Genomic DNA, 16,218 nt, shown 5'->3' with positions numbered 1-16,218 from the left:
TGGAGCCAAAATTCATAAGCGAGGATTGAATGTGCAGCCACCACTATGTAGCAGGAGCGGGAGTAGTGAAGATTCAGTCAGATGATTTCATATGAGGACAAATTGGATAAACATGTCTGGTGTTTCTTGGAATATGTAGGTCTGATCGGGTGTACGTGAATGATGGAATCGGCTTTGGTTAAAACTAAGGACAAATTATAAGAAATAAAAAGAATATCAGGTCAGGATTTGAATTCTGTACACTAAAGACTTTTCAACTAAAGTACAGAAGGAATACATCATAGGAATGAGCTTCTCATATAGTCCAAGCATTATACTGTTTGAACAGCTCAGTTGTTAAAAGATAATTTGTAGATTTAAAGTAAAGCATGGGTTTTCTGAATTGCCCAAAATGTATTTTATCATACATTAAAGCCATTACTAAAACAATGGTTCAGGAAAACAGTCATTGGATGTAATTTAGTTGGTTAATTGGTTGAAAAAATGAATTTCCGTTTATTTGTCAGACTTTCAGTAATTTAGATTGGATATAAAATTTATTTCTGCTCACTTGACACGTTGTTCTTCCAATAAACGGAGTTTGGTATCCCGGTGAAGAACTTGTGCAATCACATCCTGCTCCTCATCGGTTAGGAAGCTCAAGTCAATTAACTCTTGTATGTTGAAGTCGAATTCCATGGCAAGATGACTCACGCCAGGCAATTCCTCAATACAGACAAGTTTCAAAGTTTGGCTGAACAATTTGAAGAAGATGCTCTAGGGTCTTGCAATAAAGTTCAGCATCTTGCAGTTCAATTGAGGATGTTTGTGATAAGATTCATACTTCACAAGGCAGGTATTGAAGAATCCATTCCAAAAAGACAATGCTTTCTATTCTCTAGAAATTAAAAGAGGCAGGAAACCCTTTTGTGTCCCAAATATTTCTTCGTCCAGGCATTAATCACTGTAAGTAAACATAGAATTGTGAGACTTCATTTAATCATGATTTCACTCAATCATTTATGATCTGCTTTTGGATAATAGAATCTATATAATACATCATATAAAAGTTCAGCTTACTAACTGGATGCTGATATTATATTGTTGAAGGACGGAAATATGTTTACTCTATCAGAAGTGGCCACAACATTTTTCAAGTTAATCTCCACACGACTGTTTAAAGCTGCTGAGTTACATTCAGCAAGGGATACAGACAAGTTTCAACAAGCCATTTAAATAGTTGGATCATTCTTGCAAGTATTACATACAGTGCAGCTGGATGTGAGGACACACCTGGTTCATTACCATATAAATATAACCATATAACAATTACAGCACGGAAACAGGCCATCTCGACCCTTCTAGTCCGTGCCGAACACGTATTCTCCCCTAGTCCCATATACCTGCGCTCAGACCATAACCCTCCATTCCTTTCCCGTCCATATAACTATCCAATTTATTTTTAAATGATAAAAACGAACCTGCCTCCACCACCTTCACTGGAAGCTCATTCCACACAGCAACCACTCTCTGAGTAAAGAAGTTCCCCCTCATGTTGCCCCTAAACTTCTGTCCCTTAATTCTCAAGTCATGTCCCCTTGTTTGAATCTTCCCTACTCTCAGTGGGAAAAGCTTATCCACGTCAACTCTGTCTATCCCTCTCATCATTTTAAAGACCTCTATCAAGTCCCCCCTTAACCTTCTGCGCTCCAAAGAATAAAGCCCTAACTTGTTCAACCTTTCTCTGTAACTTAGTTGCTGAAACTCAGGCAACATTCTAGTAATCTCCTCTGTACTCTCTCTATTTTGTTGACATCCTTCCTATAATAAGGCGACCAAAATTGTACACCATACCAATGCCTTGTACAATTTTAACATTACATCTCAACTTCTATACTCAATGCTCTGATTTATAAAGGCCAGCACACCAAAAGCTTTCTTTACCACCCTATCTACATGAGATTCCACTTTCAGGGAACTGTGCACAGTTATTCCCAGATCCCTCTGTTCACCTGCATTCTTCAATTCCCTGCCATTTACCATGTACGTCCTATTTTGATTTGTCCTGCCAAGGTGTAGCACCTCACACTTATCAGCATTAAACTCCATCTGCCATCTTTCAGCCCACTCTTCCAACTGGCATAAATCTCTCTGTAGACTTTGAAAATCTACTTAATTATCCACAACCCCACCTATCTTAATAAAATAATAATAATAATAATAATAATAATAATAATAATAATAATAAATACTTTATTGATCCCCTCAGGGAAATTCAGATGTCCAGAAGCCCCCAACCAACAAACCCACAGATTCAAAATGAACGCAGACAGAAAATACATAGAATACACTGTGGACACTACCTGAGAGCAATAATTACTTAAAAAGACCAATAATAAACAATTAAAAATTAAAAATTGCAAGAATGCATCCCCCTACAGCCTAGCGGTCCGAATCTTAGTATCATCTGCATACTTACTAATCCAATTTACCACACCATCATCCAGATCATTGATGTACATGCCAAACAACAGTGGACCCAACACAGATCCCTGTGGTACCCCACTAGTCACTGGCCTCCAACCTGACAAACAACCATCCACCATTACTCTCTGGCATCTCCTATTCAGCCACTGTTGAATCCATCTTGCTACTCCACCATTAATACCCAACCATTGAACCTTCTTAACCAACCTTCCCTGAGGAACCTTGTCAAAGGCCTTACTGAAGTCCATATATACAACATCCACTGCTTTACCCTCATCAATTTCCCGAGTAACCTCTTCAAAAAATTCAAGAAGATTAGTTAAACATGATCTTCCAGGCACAAATCCATGTTGACTGTTCCTAATCAGACCCTGTTTATCCAGATGCTTATATATATTATCTCTAAGTATCCTTTCCATGAATTTGCCCACCACTGACGTCAAACAAACAGGTCTATAATTGCTAGGTTTACTCTTAGACCCCTTTTTAAACAATGGAACAACATGCGCAGTACGCCAATCCTCCGGTACTATTCCCGTTTCTAATGACATTTGAAATATTTCTGTCATAGCCCCTGCTATTTCTACACTAAATTCCCTCAATGTCCTAGGGAATATCCTGTCCGAACCTGGAGACTTATCCACTTTTATATTTCTCAAAAGTGTCAGTACTTCCTCTTCTTTGAATCTCATAGTTTCCATAGCTACTCTACTTGTTTCCCTTACCTCACATAATTCAATATCCTTCTCCTTGGTGAATACCGAAGAAAAGAAATTGTTCAATATCTCCCCCATCTGTTTTGGCTCTGCAGATAGCTGTCCACTCTGACTCTCTAATGGACCAATTTTATCCCTCGTTATCCTTTTGCTATTAATATAGCTGTAGAAACCCTTTGGATTTACTTTCACCTTACTTGCCAAAGCAACCTCATATCTTCCTTTAGCTTTTCTAATTTCTTTCTTAAGATTCTTTTTACATTCTTTATACTCCTCAAGCACCTCATTTACTCCATGCTGCCTATAATTATTGTAGATCTCTCTCTTTTTCCGAACCGTGTCCAATTTCCCTTGAAAACCATGGCTCTTTCCAATTTTTACTATTTCCTTTCAACCGAACAGGGACATAAAGATTCTGTACTCTTAAAATTTCACCTTTAAATGTCCTCCGTTTCTCTTCCACATCTTTCTCTTACAGGCCTCTTACACTCATGTTATGAATTGCAGTGGGGAAGGGAGAATCACTTGGTTTATATTGGCTGTTTTATTTTGTAGACTCCCATATGGAAATTATTTTCCTGTGAGGGAGGCTCTTATATCCTGCAATGCTTACTCTCTCTGGGAAATGAGGTAAGGACTCTGTGGATGCCAGGTAAGGACATCCTCCAATGGGCTTCCTACTTCTTAATTTGCTCTTGTTGCTCTACAAAGCCTTCAAGCTACAGGGTTTCTTACTATTTTCACTATATCAGCAACTGCTGGGATCAAGGAAAGGGCGTTCACGTCACAGCCCTATTTCCACCAATCTTTCCACCACCACGCACAAGAAGTGCAAGACAGACACCATTGCATGCAGATACCGAGAAGTGTATTCAGTTCTAGCTGAACAAATTCTAATCTTGTGTGTGGACTCGATAAGAAGAAGAAGAAGCAACTGCTCCCTTTGATTGGAAATGCAGAGTAACATACGGCAACCAATAATAGTTTCCATATTTACTAAGCATACACTGCAAGGCACCCCGACTGATGCAGGTCACAAATTTTCAATTTAAGCAGACTCACAATATTTTCCAGTCTTATCCTGATGCTTGTATGGCTCTTGTGTTTGCACGCGAGTGATTTGAGAGCACATTGGTATGAGTAGCCAGGGAGTAAACGCATCTTATCTTCCTATCTGGTCCATCAGACCTCTGAAAATGTCCAATTGTGCAAACTTACCCAAGATGAATGAGTCACACGACCTATAGTCATACGAGTCATCTACTCTGGTGCCACCTTCAGGGATCCTTGGACTATTACAGTCGCTCTGTTGCTCAATATTCTCTTGCGTTCTGCTACTCACTGTGTATGTCCTACCCTCATTAATCCTGCCAAAGTGCATTACATCACACTTGTCAGATTCAAAAGCCATCAGCCATTGCTCTGTCCATGTTACTACTCCACGTAAAATAGAAATTGAACTGCACAGTGTCTAAATGGGTACTTACGAGGCAACCCAATGTATAATTGAATACATTCCAAAATCTCACAAGCCGTTCCTACCTGCACCCTTGCCCCAATTGTTTTGTCTTGCCCATTACTTATGACTCTTGTTCCGGACTCCCACCAAAGCAAATCGTTTCACTCTATCGACAGTAATTTAGCAAAACCTCTGTTTGCTGCTTTCTGGATTTAGCAACATACACTGTGTTAGGAAAGCTTACTAACTTGTATCCAGAAAGCAATTTCACAGAGGCACACGTGCAGAAGAGCCTCAAGCTTGGAGTCCAAAACACATAACAGTCGCTTAGATCTATATCTTCATAATACCACATTATTAACAAAGGAAATTACTTCAGCATCCGCAGAATTATTTCTGCAAGAGAAAACTAAAAGGACCTCGGAGATCAGGTCAGGTTATTTCCTTGGTATTGATATTAACTGGATTTGATATGATGTTACTGACAATGGATCTGAGGTCCTTTTCAACTGCAACTAATATGTCCATTTATAAAATAGGTTAACTTTGCACCAATAATGCACATGCCCGTGATTACAAATTGAGAAAAGAGATATTTATCAATGCTGCTGCACGAAAGGAGAAGAGCAGATGCGTTGAGAAAGGAAAGCAGTATTGAACATTGTCACAAATGAAATTGTTTATGACTGAGGAGCATCAGCATTTGATACTTTCCATAGCCTCCCATCTACCATTGTGGATGCAGCCCCCAACTACATCTCATCTATTTCGTGCAACTATGTTCTCACCAGCTCCCCTGAGGAGCTCATCCTCACCTCACCTCACCAACCTTCACATTCAATGAACCATTCTTGCAATTTCCATCAGCTCCAACAAGATCCCACCAGCAGGCTCAACTTTCCCTCTCACTGTAACATTTCGAAGAGTCTGCTCTCCTTAAAATGCCTTGGTCCGTCCTTCTGTTACTCCCTGTCCTTTGAAACTACCTTACAGCTGCAACATCTCTCTTTTCACTTTCACATCATGGCACCCAAACACTCTTGCCAGGTGTAGCAGCAATTGGCTTACACTCCCTTCAATGTAGTATAAGGCAGTCTGTGTGGACAACACAGTTTCCTCTACACTGGAGAAACCAAGCATGGATTTGTCATCTGTTTTACACAGCACGTGTATTTAATTCGCAGGGGAACCCGGAGATTTTGGTTGCCTGCCACTTCAGTCATCTACCCCACACTCACTCCATTCTAACTATCTATGGTCTCTTGCATTGTTATAAGAAAGCCCAGTGCAAGCTTAAAGAACAGCACCTGATGTATTGTCTAATTCTCTCATTTCTTTGTCTGTATCTGAACTGATCATTTCTGTTGTAAGTCTGTGATATTGACTCAGCTTTTCTCTCTTCATTTGTACAAACTGACCTGCTGGATTTGTTCCAATGCCCTGCTATGTGAAATATATAATTCTTTGGTTTGCATTACCTTTAATTCCCCCTCTTGCCCCATTTGATTGGAGAACCTCTACAACTCACTCCACTGAAATCCTGGCCTATCTATCCCCGACCCTTCTTCCTTGTGACTTACACTAACTCCATTTACTCTTTTTTCCAGTTCCTACAAAAGGGTCTTTCACCTGGAATATTAATTCTGTTTCTCTTTTTATGGATGCTGCCTGACCTGCATGATTGCTTCCAGCCTTTTCTGTTTTTATGTCAGATTTACAGCATATGCAATTTTATTTTGATATCCATCGAGCATGAATGGAAATACCAGAAGCAGGATTCAATCAATAATTCTGAAGAATAATAAGTCTGAAGAAGGGTCTCGACCTGAAACATCACCCATTCCTTCTCTCCAGAGATGCTGCCTGACCCGCTGAGTTACTCCAGCATTTTGTGTCAACCTATCAGAAGCAGAAGCTGGCTTGAAGAAATTTAAAGGTAAACTGGGAGAATGGGCTTCAAGCTGAGATTAAATAATATGTTCAAGGAACTTGGGGGGAAAAAAGGTAGGTCGGAGATGAGACTGCAGTTTTTTAGGATAGATTGATGAGTGCAGGGTTGGTGTGGCGATGAAAGCATTTTCTAAAGTGAAGAGCTAGCTTAGAGTCATAAAATGATACAGTGTGGAAACAGGCCCTTCAGCCCAATCTGCCCACACTGACCAACATGTCCCAGCTACACTAGACCCACAAGCCTGCGCTTGGTCCATATCCCTCCGAACCTGTCCTATTCATGTACCTGTCTAACTGTTTAGTAATTGTTGAGATAGTCCCAACCTCAACTACCTCATCTGGCAGATTTTTCCATATGCCCGCCATCCTTTGTGTGAAAAATTTACCCCTCAGATTCCTATTTAATCTTTCTCCTTTCACCTTGAACCTATGTCCTCTGGTCCTAGATTCCCCTACTCTGGGCAAGAGACTCTGTGCATCTACCTGATCTATTTCTCTCATGATTTTGTATACCTCTATAAGATCACCCCTTATCCTCCTGTGCTCCAAGGAATAGAGACCCAACCTACTCAACCTCTCCCTATAGCTTACACTCTCTAGTCCTGGCAACGTCCTTGTAAATCTTCTCTGAACCCTTCGAACAAATCTGTCTATCGGGTTGCATGTGGACACAAGATGGGTGACTGTATCGAGAGGCGAGATAAATATGTGCACAAAGGGTAGCTTTACCCTACAGAGGTGGTGGGTGAATGGGGAAAGATCAAGGTCTAAGGAGAACAACCAAAGATATAAGATCACACAGCAGAGACAACTATGCTGACTCAATTTACATGTCAAAAATAAGTAACCTGCTTACGTGAAAAGATAGGGGAAGAAGTTTCTGGCAAAAGGCAAGCTTGACAAGGATGGAAAATAGATTTTAAGCTTAGCGAAAAAAGAAAGTTTAAAGAAATTATTGATTGAAAGAATAAGGACCGTAGGTTGGTTTTATTCCCTCCACGCTGATCATGTGGTAGCGATGGTTTCACAAGAAGGCAAAAACAGTGCTGGAAACAAAATGCTTAAAATATGCATGTCAAGTGTCGAGTTTGAGGGAGTGGCTGTTCAGAGGTGACAGACACAAAGTTAATGTTTCATATTGGAGACGTTTCATCAGAATTGGATAAAGTTAGAGGTAAAACAAATGTTAGGATAAAGAGAAATGGGGGAAATTCAGGATTTTTTCTTTATTTATTCATAATTGAGATCAAGTTCAAGTTCAAGTGAGTTTATTGTCATGTGTCCCTGATAGGACAATGAAATTCTTGCTTTGCTTCAGCACAACAGAACATAGTAGGCATTGACTACAAAACACATGAATAAATAAACTGATAAAGTGCAAATAACAGATAGATGTTTTAGTCAACACCATTTATCGCCCATGCCTAATTAATTTTCAATAGGTGATGGAGAACCTACCGTATCCTCAGTCACTGCTGTCGACAGCCCACAATATAGTTGGGTGGGGAGTTCCAGGACTAAGACTCAGTGAAAATGAAAATAGCTGCTGATATATTTCCAGGACAGCATGGTATGGAATTTGTACATAGTGCAGTTGCCCTTGGCATTCTTGATTGTAGGGATCACAGTAGTAACTGCAATGGTTTTTTTAAATATCACACACTAAAGCCACAGAGTGTAGATGGTAAAGAAACTGATTGTTCAGACTGTTGGGTACTGACTGGATAGCACACAAGAAAAACCCTTTTCACTGTACTTTGGTACCCGTGACAATAAACTAAACTAAACTACTTGTCTTGGATGGTGTTGAGCACCTGGAATTGTTGATAAGAATATTCAATAACACTATTTACTTGTGCTTTGTGCATGATAGAAAACCTGTGAGGTGTGAAGAGATGATTTACTCGCTGTAGTAAACTCAGCCCCTGACCTACTTTTATAGCTGGAGTAGTTAGTTAAAGTTTTATGCTTAATGGTGATCAGGGTAATGATGATGGTGCATCCTGTTAATGCCATTGAATCTCAAGGGCAAATGATTAGATTATCTCATATAGAGACAGTCAATGCCTCTTACATTTGTAGCAGAAATACTACTTGCTATTTACACTTTTACTTCTGTCTTTACAATGAAAGGAAAATTATTGATGAGCCAGCTGAAAATGGTTGGGCCTATGACATTGTCACGAACAGTTTGTGCAGTGAAGCCCTGGGGCTGGGATGATTGACCTCCAACAATCATCACCATTTCCTTTTGTGTGAAATCTGCCTCTAACCATTGGAGTGTTTTCCCTTTGGTGGGCACTGAATTCAGGTTTGAACATGAAACATGCAAACATTACTCCATGACTTCAAGCAATATATGGATCAAAGCTGTAATGATGTTTGAAACTGAATGGTCCTGATGAAACCTAAAAGAGTATTGGTAATCAAGTAAGTGCCAGCTAAAAGCATTGTTGATTTTACTTTCCATTATTTTCCTGTTGATTGAAAGTAGATTGACTAAGCGGTAATTAACCATATAGATTTTCTTTATTTTTGGAGATAGGGCTACACTAATCCCTAGCTTTGTGCAATGGTAGAATGGTACAATGTGAGATATGTTTGGTTACAGATTGTATAGAATATATTTCTGCGTGTGTAGATGTTCCATAGTACTTCATGCATGCAGTTTTCAGCTGCCAGATCTATTCTGAGTTGGACTCTGTCGGTGCAGTGGTTACACACAGCACTGTGCAGTGTATCCACAGTGCAGCAGGGATTTCATCTTCGCAGAGACTCTTATCAACGCTGCTGATGGACCAATGCATCTACTACTGGTAGATTGATGAGGATGAAGTCAAGTAGATTCAACCTGCCTCCCCCACCCATCATGTTGGTTAAAATGACCTGTTGCAGACTTGATCCAGTAGCTTTGAGTCCTCCAGCACTTAGAGCCAACTTGATGAGTGGGTGATCACTAGGCCAATCTTGCTGATGGAGCTGAAGTTCCCACCCAGTGTAAACTTTGTTCCCTGGCTGCTTTCGGGGGTTCTATCAAGTGTTGTTCAACATGGAGGAGTATTGATTCATTAGCTGAGGAAGTAAGGTTTGGTAATTAGGGTGTTTCCTTGCCCATGTCTGGCCTGATGACACAGATTTCATAGGGCCTGGCATCAAGGTAGTGGTCTTGTCCCACACACTGTATTATCATTGCACTACTATATATGTGAATCTAACCTGCTCGTTCAACAGAATACACCCAGGGATTGTAATGGATAAGTCTGGGATATTCTCTTAAATGCATGATTCCGTGAGTCCGATTTTAACAGACTATTGTTTAACTGGTCTTTGGACAATTCATCCATTTGTAACACCTGACCCCAAATTGTGAGGAGACATTTGCAAGATCAACTGTGCTGGCAGTGAATTTCTATGTCCAATGTCGGGTGACCAATAATGGATGACATGTTTAGTTTTATACTTTTTGATTTTTAATTTCATATTTACAAGGGTAGTTAGAAATCAAACACATTGCTGTGGATGAAGAATCACATGTAGGCCAAATATTACATCACCAGCTTATTCTTTCCTCCTTTCTTTATGTTACTGGAAGGTCCCGTCTGATTCCATCATCTTAAACCTTGCATGTACTTCCTTTTTCTTTTTGACCAAATTTTCAACCTTTTGGGTCATCCAGGGTTCCCTTATTTTGCCGTCCTTATCCCTCCTCTTTACTGGAACATGGTAGTCCTGAACGTCAATCAACTCGCCTTTAAGTGACTCCCACATGTCAGATGTGGACATACTCAGCAAAACTGCCCTCCTGAGCCCCTGCCTAATAACGTTATAATTTGCCTTACTCCAATTTACTACCTTCCCTTCCAGCCTTTTCCCTATTCAAAACAATCTTAAAAACTACGTAGATGTGATCACTATCCCCAAAATGCTCTTCACTGCAACACCAGTAATCTGGCCAGGGTCATTACCCAACACGGTCCAGTATGCTTCTGCTCGGTTGGACGATCCACATACCATTTCAAGAAACCTTCTTTGATGCACCTAACATCAAAAAGATGATGCAAGGCAAAGGGGATAGTAACGGGACAAGTAAATAAGCAAGTGTTGGTTCTATGATAATTGTAAATGAGGATAGCTCAATCATTATCTGAAATTGCTGAACTCAAAATTGAGTCAAAAAGGTTGTTTATGCTAAGTAAAAGGTGTTATGTGGCCACCAATCACATTTTCCCTCTCCTTCGTATATACCAAACCTTGTTTAGTAAATCTCCAGATCCCCCAGCAAGGGATCCAAAACCTCCTCTTTTACTTCCTTTTTACGCATGCCAAACGTGCCAACTGCATCCACCAGGGAATACAGAATTTCACTTACATCAGGGGTGTGTCTGAAGAAGGTTCCCAACCTGTAATGTCGCCTATCATTTTTTTCCAGAGATGCTGCCTGACCTGCTGAGTTCCTTTAGCACCGTTTATTTTTGTAAAACAGCATTTGCAGTTACTAGTGTCTTCACTTACACCTCATTCAATTTAGTATCAGTATTTCTCCACGGTGATGTTGCCAAATGCAGATTAAGTGACGGCTTAGAGAACATGTCTTTCCAGTTTGCAAGAGGAACACAGTTTTCCAGTTTCCTGTTTATACGAAAATCTTGTCCTTTGGTTGCATTCATCTACACACTGAAATTCCAAAATCCTGCACCTCAGAATTTTCATTCATCCTAATATTTCTGATGGTTTAAAACACTCCCTCCATTCATCTTCTCACTATTTGATAGCTGCAGACTTGAATGCTCTGGTATACAATTGGTCCAGGTTCACTAGTGTGGTTACTACCGGGCTCTATAAAATCAAAATATGAAATAAAGAATAATAATTGCTGCATATATTGAGATCATGCAACATCTCAGGAGAGAGGAACAGAATTAATTTTTCAGAACATTTCAGAGCTTTCCTCACAAACGGGAGAAAATGTTTGGAGGAGATCAGTAAAAAATAAGTGTCCTTTGATAAAGAGCGATTAAACAACTAAAGGAATTATTCTTTGCCTATAATCTATTATCTCGCACATGTTCGTCAACTCCTCCATGATTCTCCTACACTGTAGACAGTTGAGAGAAAAGGAAGAGTGAAGTAGAGGAATTGAAAACAACAAAAGAGACTTGGTCAGTATGAAGCTGAAGGGCGATGTGAAGCAGGGTCACGCTGACATTTGGATATTTGGTTACTGTCAGAGTGGGGATGGGGAATGCTGTGAACACTTTACTCCAATGTCCCTGACACCAAGAAACACATACAATTTTGAGATACTGCACAGATTAGTCAATTGTACAAGTCTAAACTTTTGATAATTGTGGACCAGGTGACTGAGGTCATTATGAAAATGAACAGGAATGTTTTAAAGTATCAAACAAACACATATATGGAAAGGACGACTTTTAAACATATAATTGGCTGCAAAATCAAAGCAGTCTGGAAAGTTTACAAAGAAATAGTGAAAAAAGAACTTCACAAGATCATAAGACATAGGATCAGAAATAGGACTTTCGGCCCATCAGGTCTGCTCTGCCATTTGATTATAGTTGATTTATTTATCCTTCTCTATCTCATTTTCCTGCCTCCTCCCCGTAACCTATGACACTCTTTCTAATCAAGAACCTATTAACCGCCGCTTTAAAAATACCCAAGGAATTGGCATCTACGACCATTTGTGCTTATGAGTACGGGGATGGGGAGTGAGAGCGGAGCTGCGGGATATAGAGGAGGCCCTGGTGAGAGCCTCATCTATAACAGAAGAGGGGAACCCCCATTCCCTCAAGAATGAGGACATCTCCGACGCCCTGGTCTGAACACTTCATTCTGGGTGCAATGCGTCCGTAGACGGAGGAAAGAAACAGTACAGGATAGAGTCCCTACAGGCAGCAGGGGGGGCAGATGTAGTCATAGATGTGGGAGTCAGTGGTTTGTGATAGATGTCGGTCAGTAGGTGACTGCGATGGAGATGGTGAGGTCTGAACGATAGGGAGATGTTTTAAATGGTCCAGGTGAGTTTGAGTGCCGGATGGAAGTTAGTGGTGAATGGATTAAGTCATGAGTTCTGCATGGACTGCAGGAGGTGGCACCAAAGCAGTCTGGAAAGTTTACGGAAAGAAATCGGGGATAGGGTCACGGAACGCCTCAAACAAGGATCATAAGACATAGGATCACAAAGAGGACAGGCGGCCCATGGGGCCCATGCTCATGCCATTTGCTCGCAAAATCATTGTATTTATCCTTCTCTATGCTCATTTTTCCTGCCTCGTCCCCAACACCTATGACACTCTTTCTAATCAAGAACCTATTAACCTCCGCTTTAAAAATACCCAAGGAATTGGCATCTACGGCCACAGTGAGAACATGCAAACTCCATGCTGCAAGGTCCCAATGCCAGGATTGATCCCAGGTTGCTGGAGCTATATGCCAGCATGATGGGGTTGTGCAAATATGTTCCCTATGTTCACAAGCTGGGAATTGCACTGACTTACTTTTGAATTATGTGCCATCCTCACTGCATTTGCTGCCTCTCTCCTTAATTTACTATGTGCTATGTCAGCATCTTGTTGGGACTGCTGTGTTGGCAGCAGTTGCATCTCAATGTGCTGCCCAATGTTTGGGGCTAGGAAGAACTGCAGTGACCAACTCTTGAACCTGCTTCCATCTTCAATCCATTTGCCATCTCTCCCCTCAATGCACACATGCGCCTCAGACAACATCAGAGTTGAGCAACATTCAAAATGTTTTATCCAAATAGCAGCATCAGGGCACCTGCCATCTTCCCACAATATTATAGGAAGGTCCACAGTTTCTCCATTATGGTCTACCTGATTTATGACACAAAAACATCAACATCTTAACCACTAATCATTCCTTCGAATTTTTAAATATAAATAGACTCCTGGTCAGTTCCAATAGAGCTACCACTGCCCTGCCTTGGAATTCAATATCAATTGTTATTTCTGTCAGGACTCCATGAACTGGAGTGCATTAACCAACCTAAAATTGAAGTGTTAAAAGGGAACTGTGATCTAGTATCTAATCTGTAATAATATCAGACACCGTTTTGTAATTCTTCATTCTTCAGAAAATCGATAAGCAAAGAACAATAGAGCACAGTAACCGGCCGCCGAACATGATGTCAAGATAAGCTAATCTCCTCTGCTTGCACAAGATCTACATCCTCCCTTTGTTGCATATCCGTATGCCTGGCGGTGCTTCACAGGCACCTACCACTCTCTGTGAAAAAAGCTTGTGCTGCACTAAGTTTCATGCTAAATGACTATGGACCAATACAAAAAAATTGTAATTATCGACAGGTGAATTAATCTTACTTATAGATTAATCATAAACTTTTTTGATCCCCATATCAATATTGTAGGTCTTCTATGCTACTCCGAAGTGAAATGCTGCCATGGATGGTCTAATTTGAACCTCACATTATGTCAAGCACACCCACCAACGTTCCAATTCTTTACAAACTAACTAATTCCAAAGTCCTCTTTCAATATAAACAAAGCAACACAATTGTGCTTAATGCTTTCATAAACATGTAACCTCAAAACCTAAATGTATAAAGAGCCACATGCTTAAGTAAATACTCAAATAGTAATGCTTACTAACCCAATCAACACTGTTATCAGCCGGTCATGAAATGAGTCACAATATCTTCAAACACTCGTATTTAGTTTTCCCCCCATTCACACACAATGTCACAATTTAATATCCGATCCATTTTTGACAACTGGTGTTCGATTTTTGGCTTCCCCTCGCAAACTCTTTTCTAATGCTTTTACAAACTTGCAAGAGCCTAGGACCGAAATGTTAATTAGTTCTCTTTCCACAAATGCTAACTGACCTGCTGAGTGTTTCCTGCATTTTCTAGTTTTATCTCGTATTTCTAGTCTGCAGTTTTATTTTGGTTTTCTTGTGAGGCCTAATAAATAGCAGGCTGAACCAACTGGTGGCCTCAACAAACTGTAAAGTAGCAATGAGCTCACTGCAGCATCAACACGGTGATTGCTTAGGTGAGCTCACACAGTGTAACTATGGCATTTACCTGATCCATTTCGACAAATTGGTCAAATCTTAGGATGAAAGGCTCCAAAAAACAAGTCAGCAGCTATGCACCGGTTGAAACTGTTCTGAAGGGCTTCGTTTGCATTAACTCAGTCAGGTTATGACACCAAAGATATGAAATCTAACCACAGAGTAGATTGAAAAACAGGACTGGATTTCTACCAGATAAGGAATGATTTTCAATACAACTTTATCCAGTGATGTTCAACTATTCACACATAATTGTGGCATCAGGCAGAAATGAATTTCACTGTGCCCTGTGCATGTGACAATAAAGTACCATTGAATGGATATCTTCATAAAATTGATGTGAATGGAAAAACAAGGTGGGGGGGGGGGGGGGGGGCACAGAATAGAAATATTTTCTGACTGGTCATTCCTAGCCCAAAGATGTTATGGTAGCAGGAACTTACTCAATGTAGGGTGGCTGGAACTCTGCCATTCAATGATACCATGGATCAAGAGTCAAGAGTGTTTAATTGTCATATACGGAACAATGAAATTACTTGGAGCAGCCTAACAGATCTGTAAACACACTACTCAATGGATAAAATTACAATATACAAGTTCAATAAAAAACAATGTTAGTGCAAAACAATAGCCCAAAGTCCTTAGTGCAATCAAGGACAGTTTTCAGTTCACAGTTGAAGTATTCAGTAGCCTGATAGGTATTGGAAAGAAGCTATTACTGAACCTGGAGGTCGCAGTCTTCAGACTCCTATACCTCCTTCCCGATGGCAGGAATAAAATGAGTGCGTGGCCAGGGTGGTGTGGGTCCTTAACAATGCTGGCTGCCTTTATGAGGCTGCACCTCCTATAGATCCCTTCGATGATGGGGAGTCAGTATCCGTGATGGACCAGGCACTGTTCACCACTTTTTATAATCTTCGTCATTCCTGGGCATTCGAGTTGCCAAATGAGGCCCGGAGCAAACAGTCAATATCCTGTCTGCCGTACACCTGTAGAAGTTCAAGAGGGTATTTGTCGACATATGAAATCTACTGAATCTTGTAAGGAAGTAGAGGCGTTCATAGGCTATCTTTATGATTGCATAAATGTACTGGGTCCAGGACAGATCTTCTGAGATATGCATGCCCAGCCCAGGAACTTGAAGTTGTTGACTCTCTCCTCCACCGACCCATCGATAAACACAGTTTGTGGATCCTGGGTCTTCCTCTTCTTAAGTCAGCAATCATCTCCTTGGTCTTACAGATGTTGAGAGCAACGTTGTTGTTCTGGCACCATTCATTCAAATCTCCTGTACTCTGACTTGCCATTACCTGTAATTCATCCAACAACTGTGGTGTCATCAGTGAATTTAAAGTAGGGATTGTGTCCAGCACACAGCCTTGAGGTGCCCCTATGCTGCTGGTGATTGTTGAGGAAGTCTTGTTGTCTGTTGATGAGGAAGTCAAGGGTCCAGTTGCAAAGGGATGCACAGAGACCCAGTTCCCTGAGCTTGATAACATTTGGAGTGGATGATGGTGTTACATAGAAACATAGAACATAGAAAATAGGTGC

At 40.6% G+C, this 16,218-nt stretch overlaps 1 protein-coding gene across 4 annotated transcripts in view; it reads right to left on the bottom strand.

The window, feature by feature from the left end:
- The window catches only part of LOC129709791 (synaptotagmin-like protein 1), a 52,154-nt gene extending 37,327 nt beyond the window's left edge, over positions 1 to 14,827 (bottom strand). Inside the window, exons 1-2 of one of the 4 annotated variants that reach the window (XM_055656382.1) lie at positions 14,678 to 14,827; positions 551 to 943 (exon numbers count right to left, since the gene is read on the bottom strand). In XM_055656382.1, coding sequence (XP_055512357.1) covers positions 551 to 678 — 128 coding nt within the window. In that variant the 5' untranslated portion in view covers positions 679 to 943; positions 14,678 to 14,827. Of the gene's footprint in view, positions 1 to 550; positions 944 to 1,059; positions 2,166 to 14,677 lie in introns of those variants that run through there. The other 3 variants (XM_055656383.1, XM_055656384.1, XM_055656385.1) reach the window with 3 other exon arrangements.
- Between the last annotated feature and the right edge of the window lie 1,391 nt (positions 14,828 to 16,218).

The sequence above is a fragment of the Leucoraja erinacea genome, chromosome 26, assembly GCF_028641065.1.
Source record: "Leucoraja erinacea ecotype New England chromosome 26, Leri_hhj_1, whole genome shotgun sequence".
NCBI lineage: Eukaryota > Metazoa > Chordata > Chondrichthyes > Rajiformes > Rajidae > Leucoraja > Leucoraja erinaceus.
The sequence above is the reverse complement of the archived record's forward strand: the minus strand, read 5'-3'. Positions and strand labels throughout refer to the sequence as shown.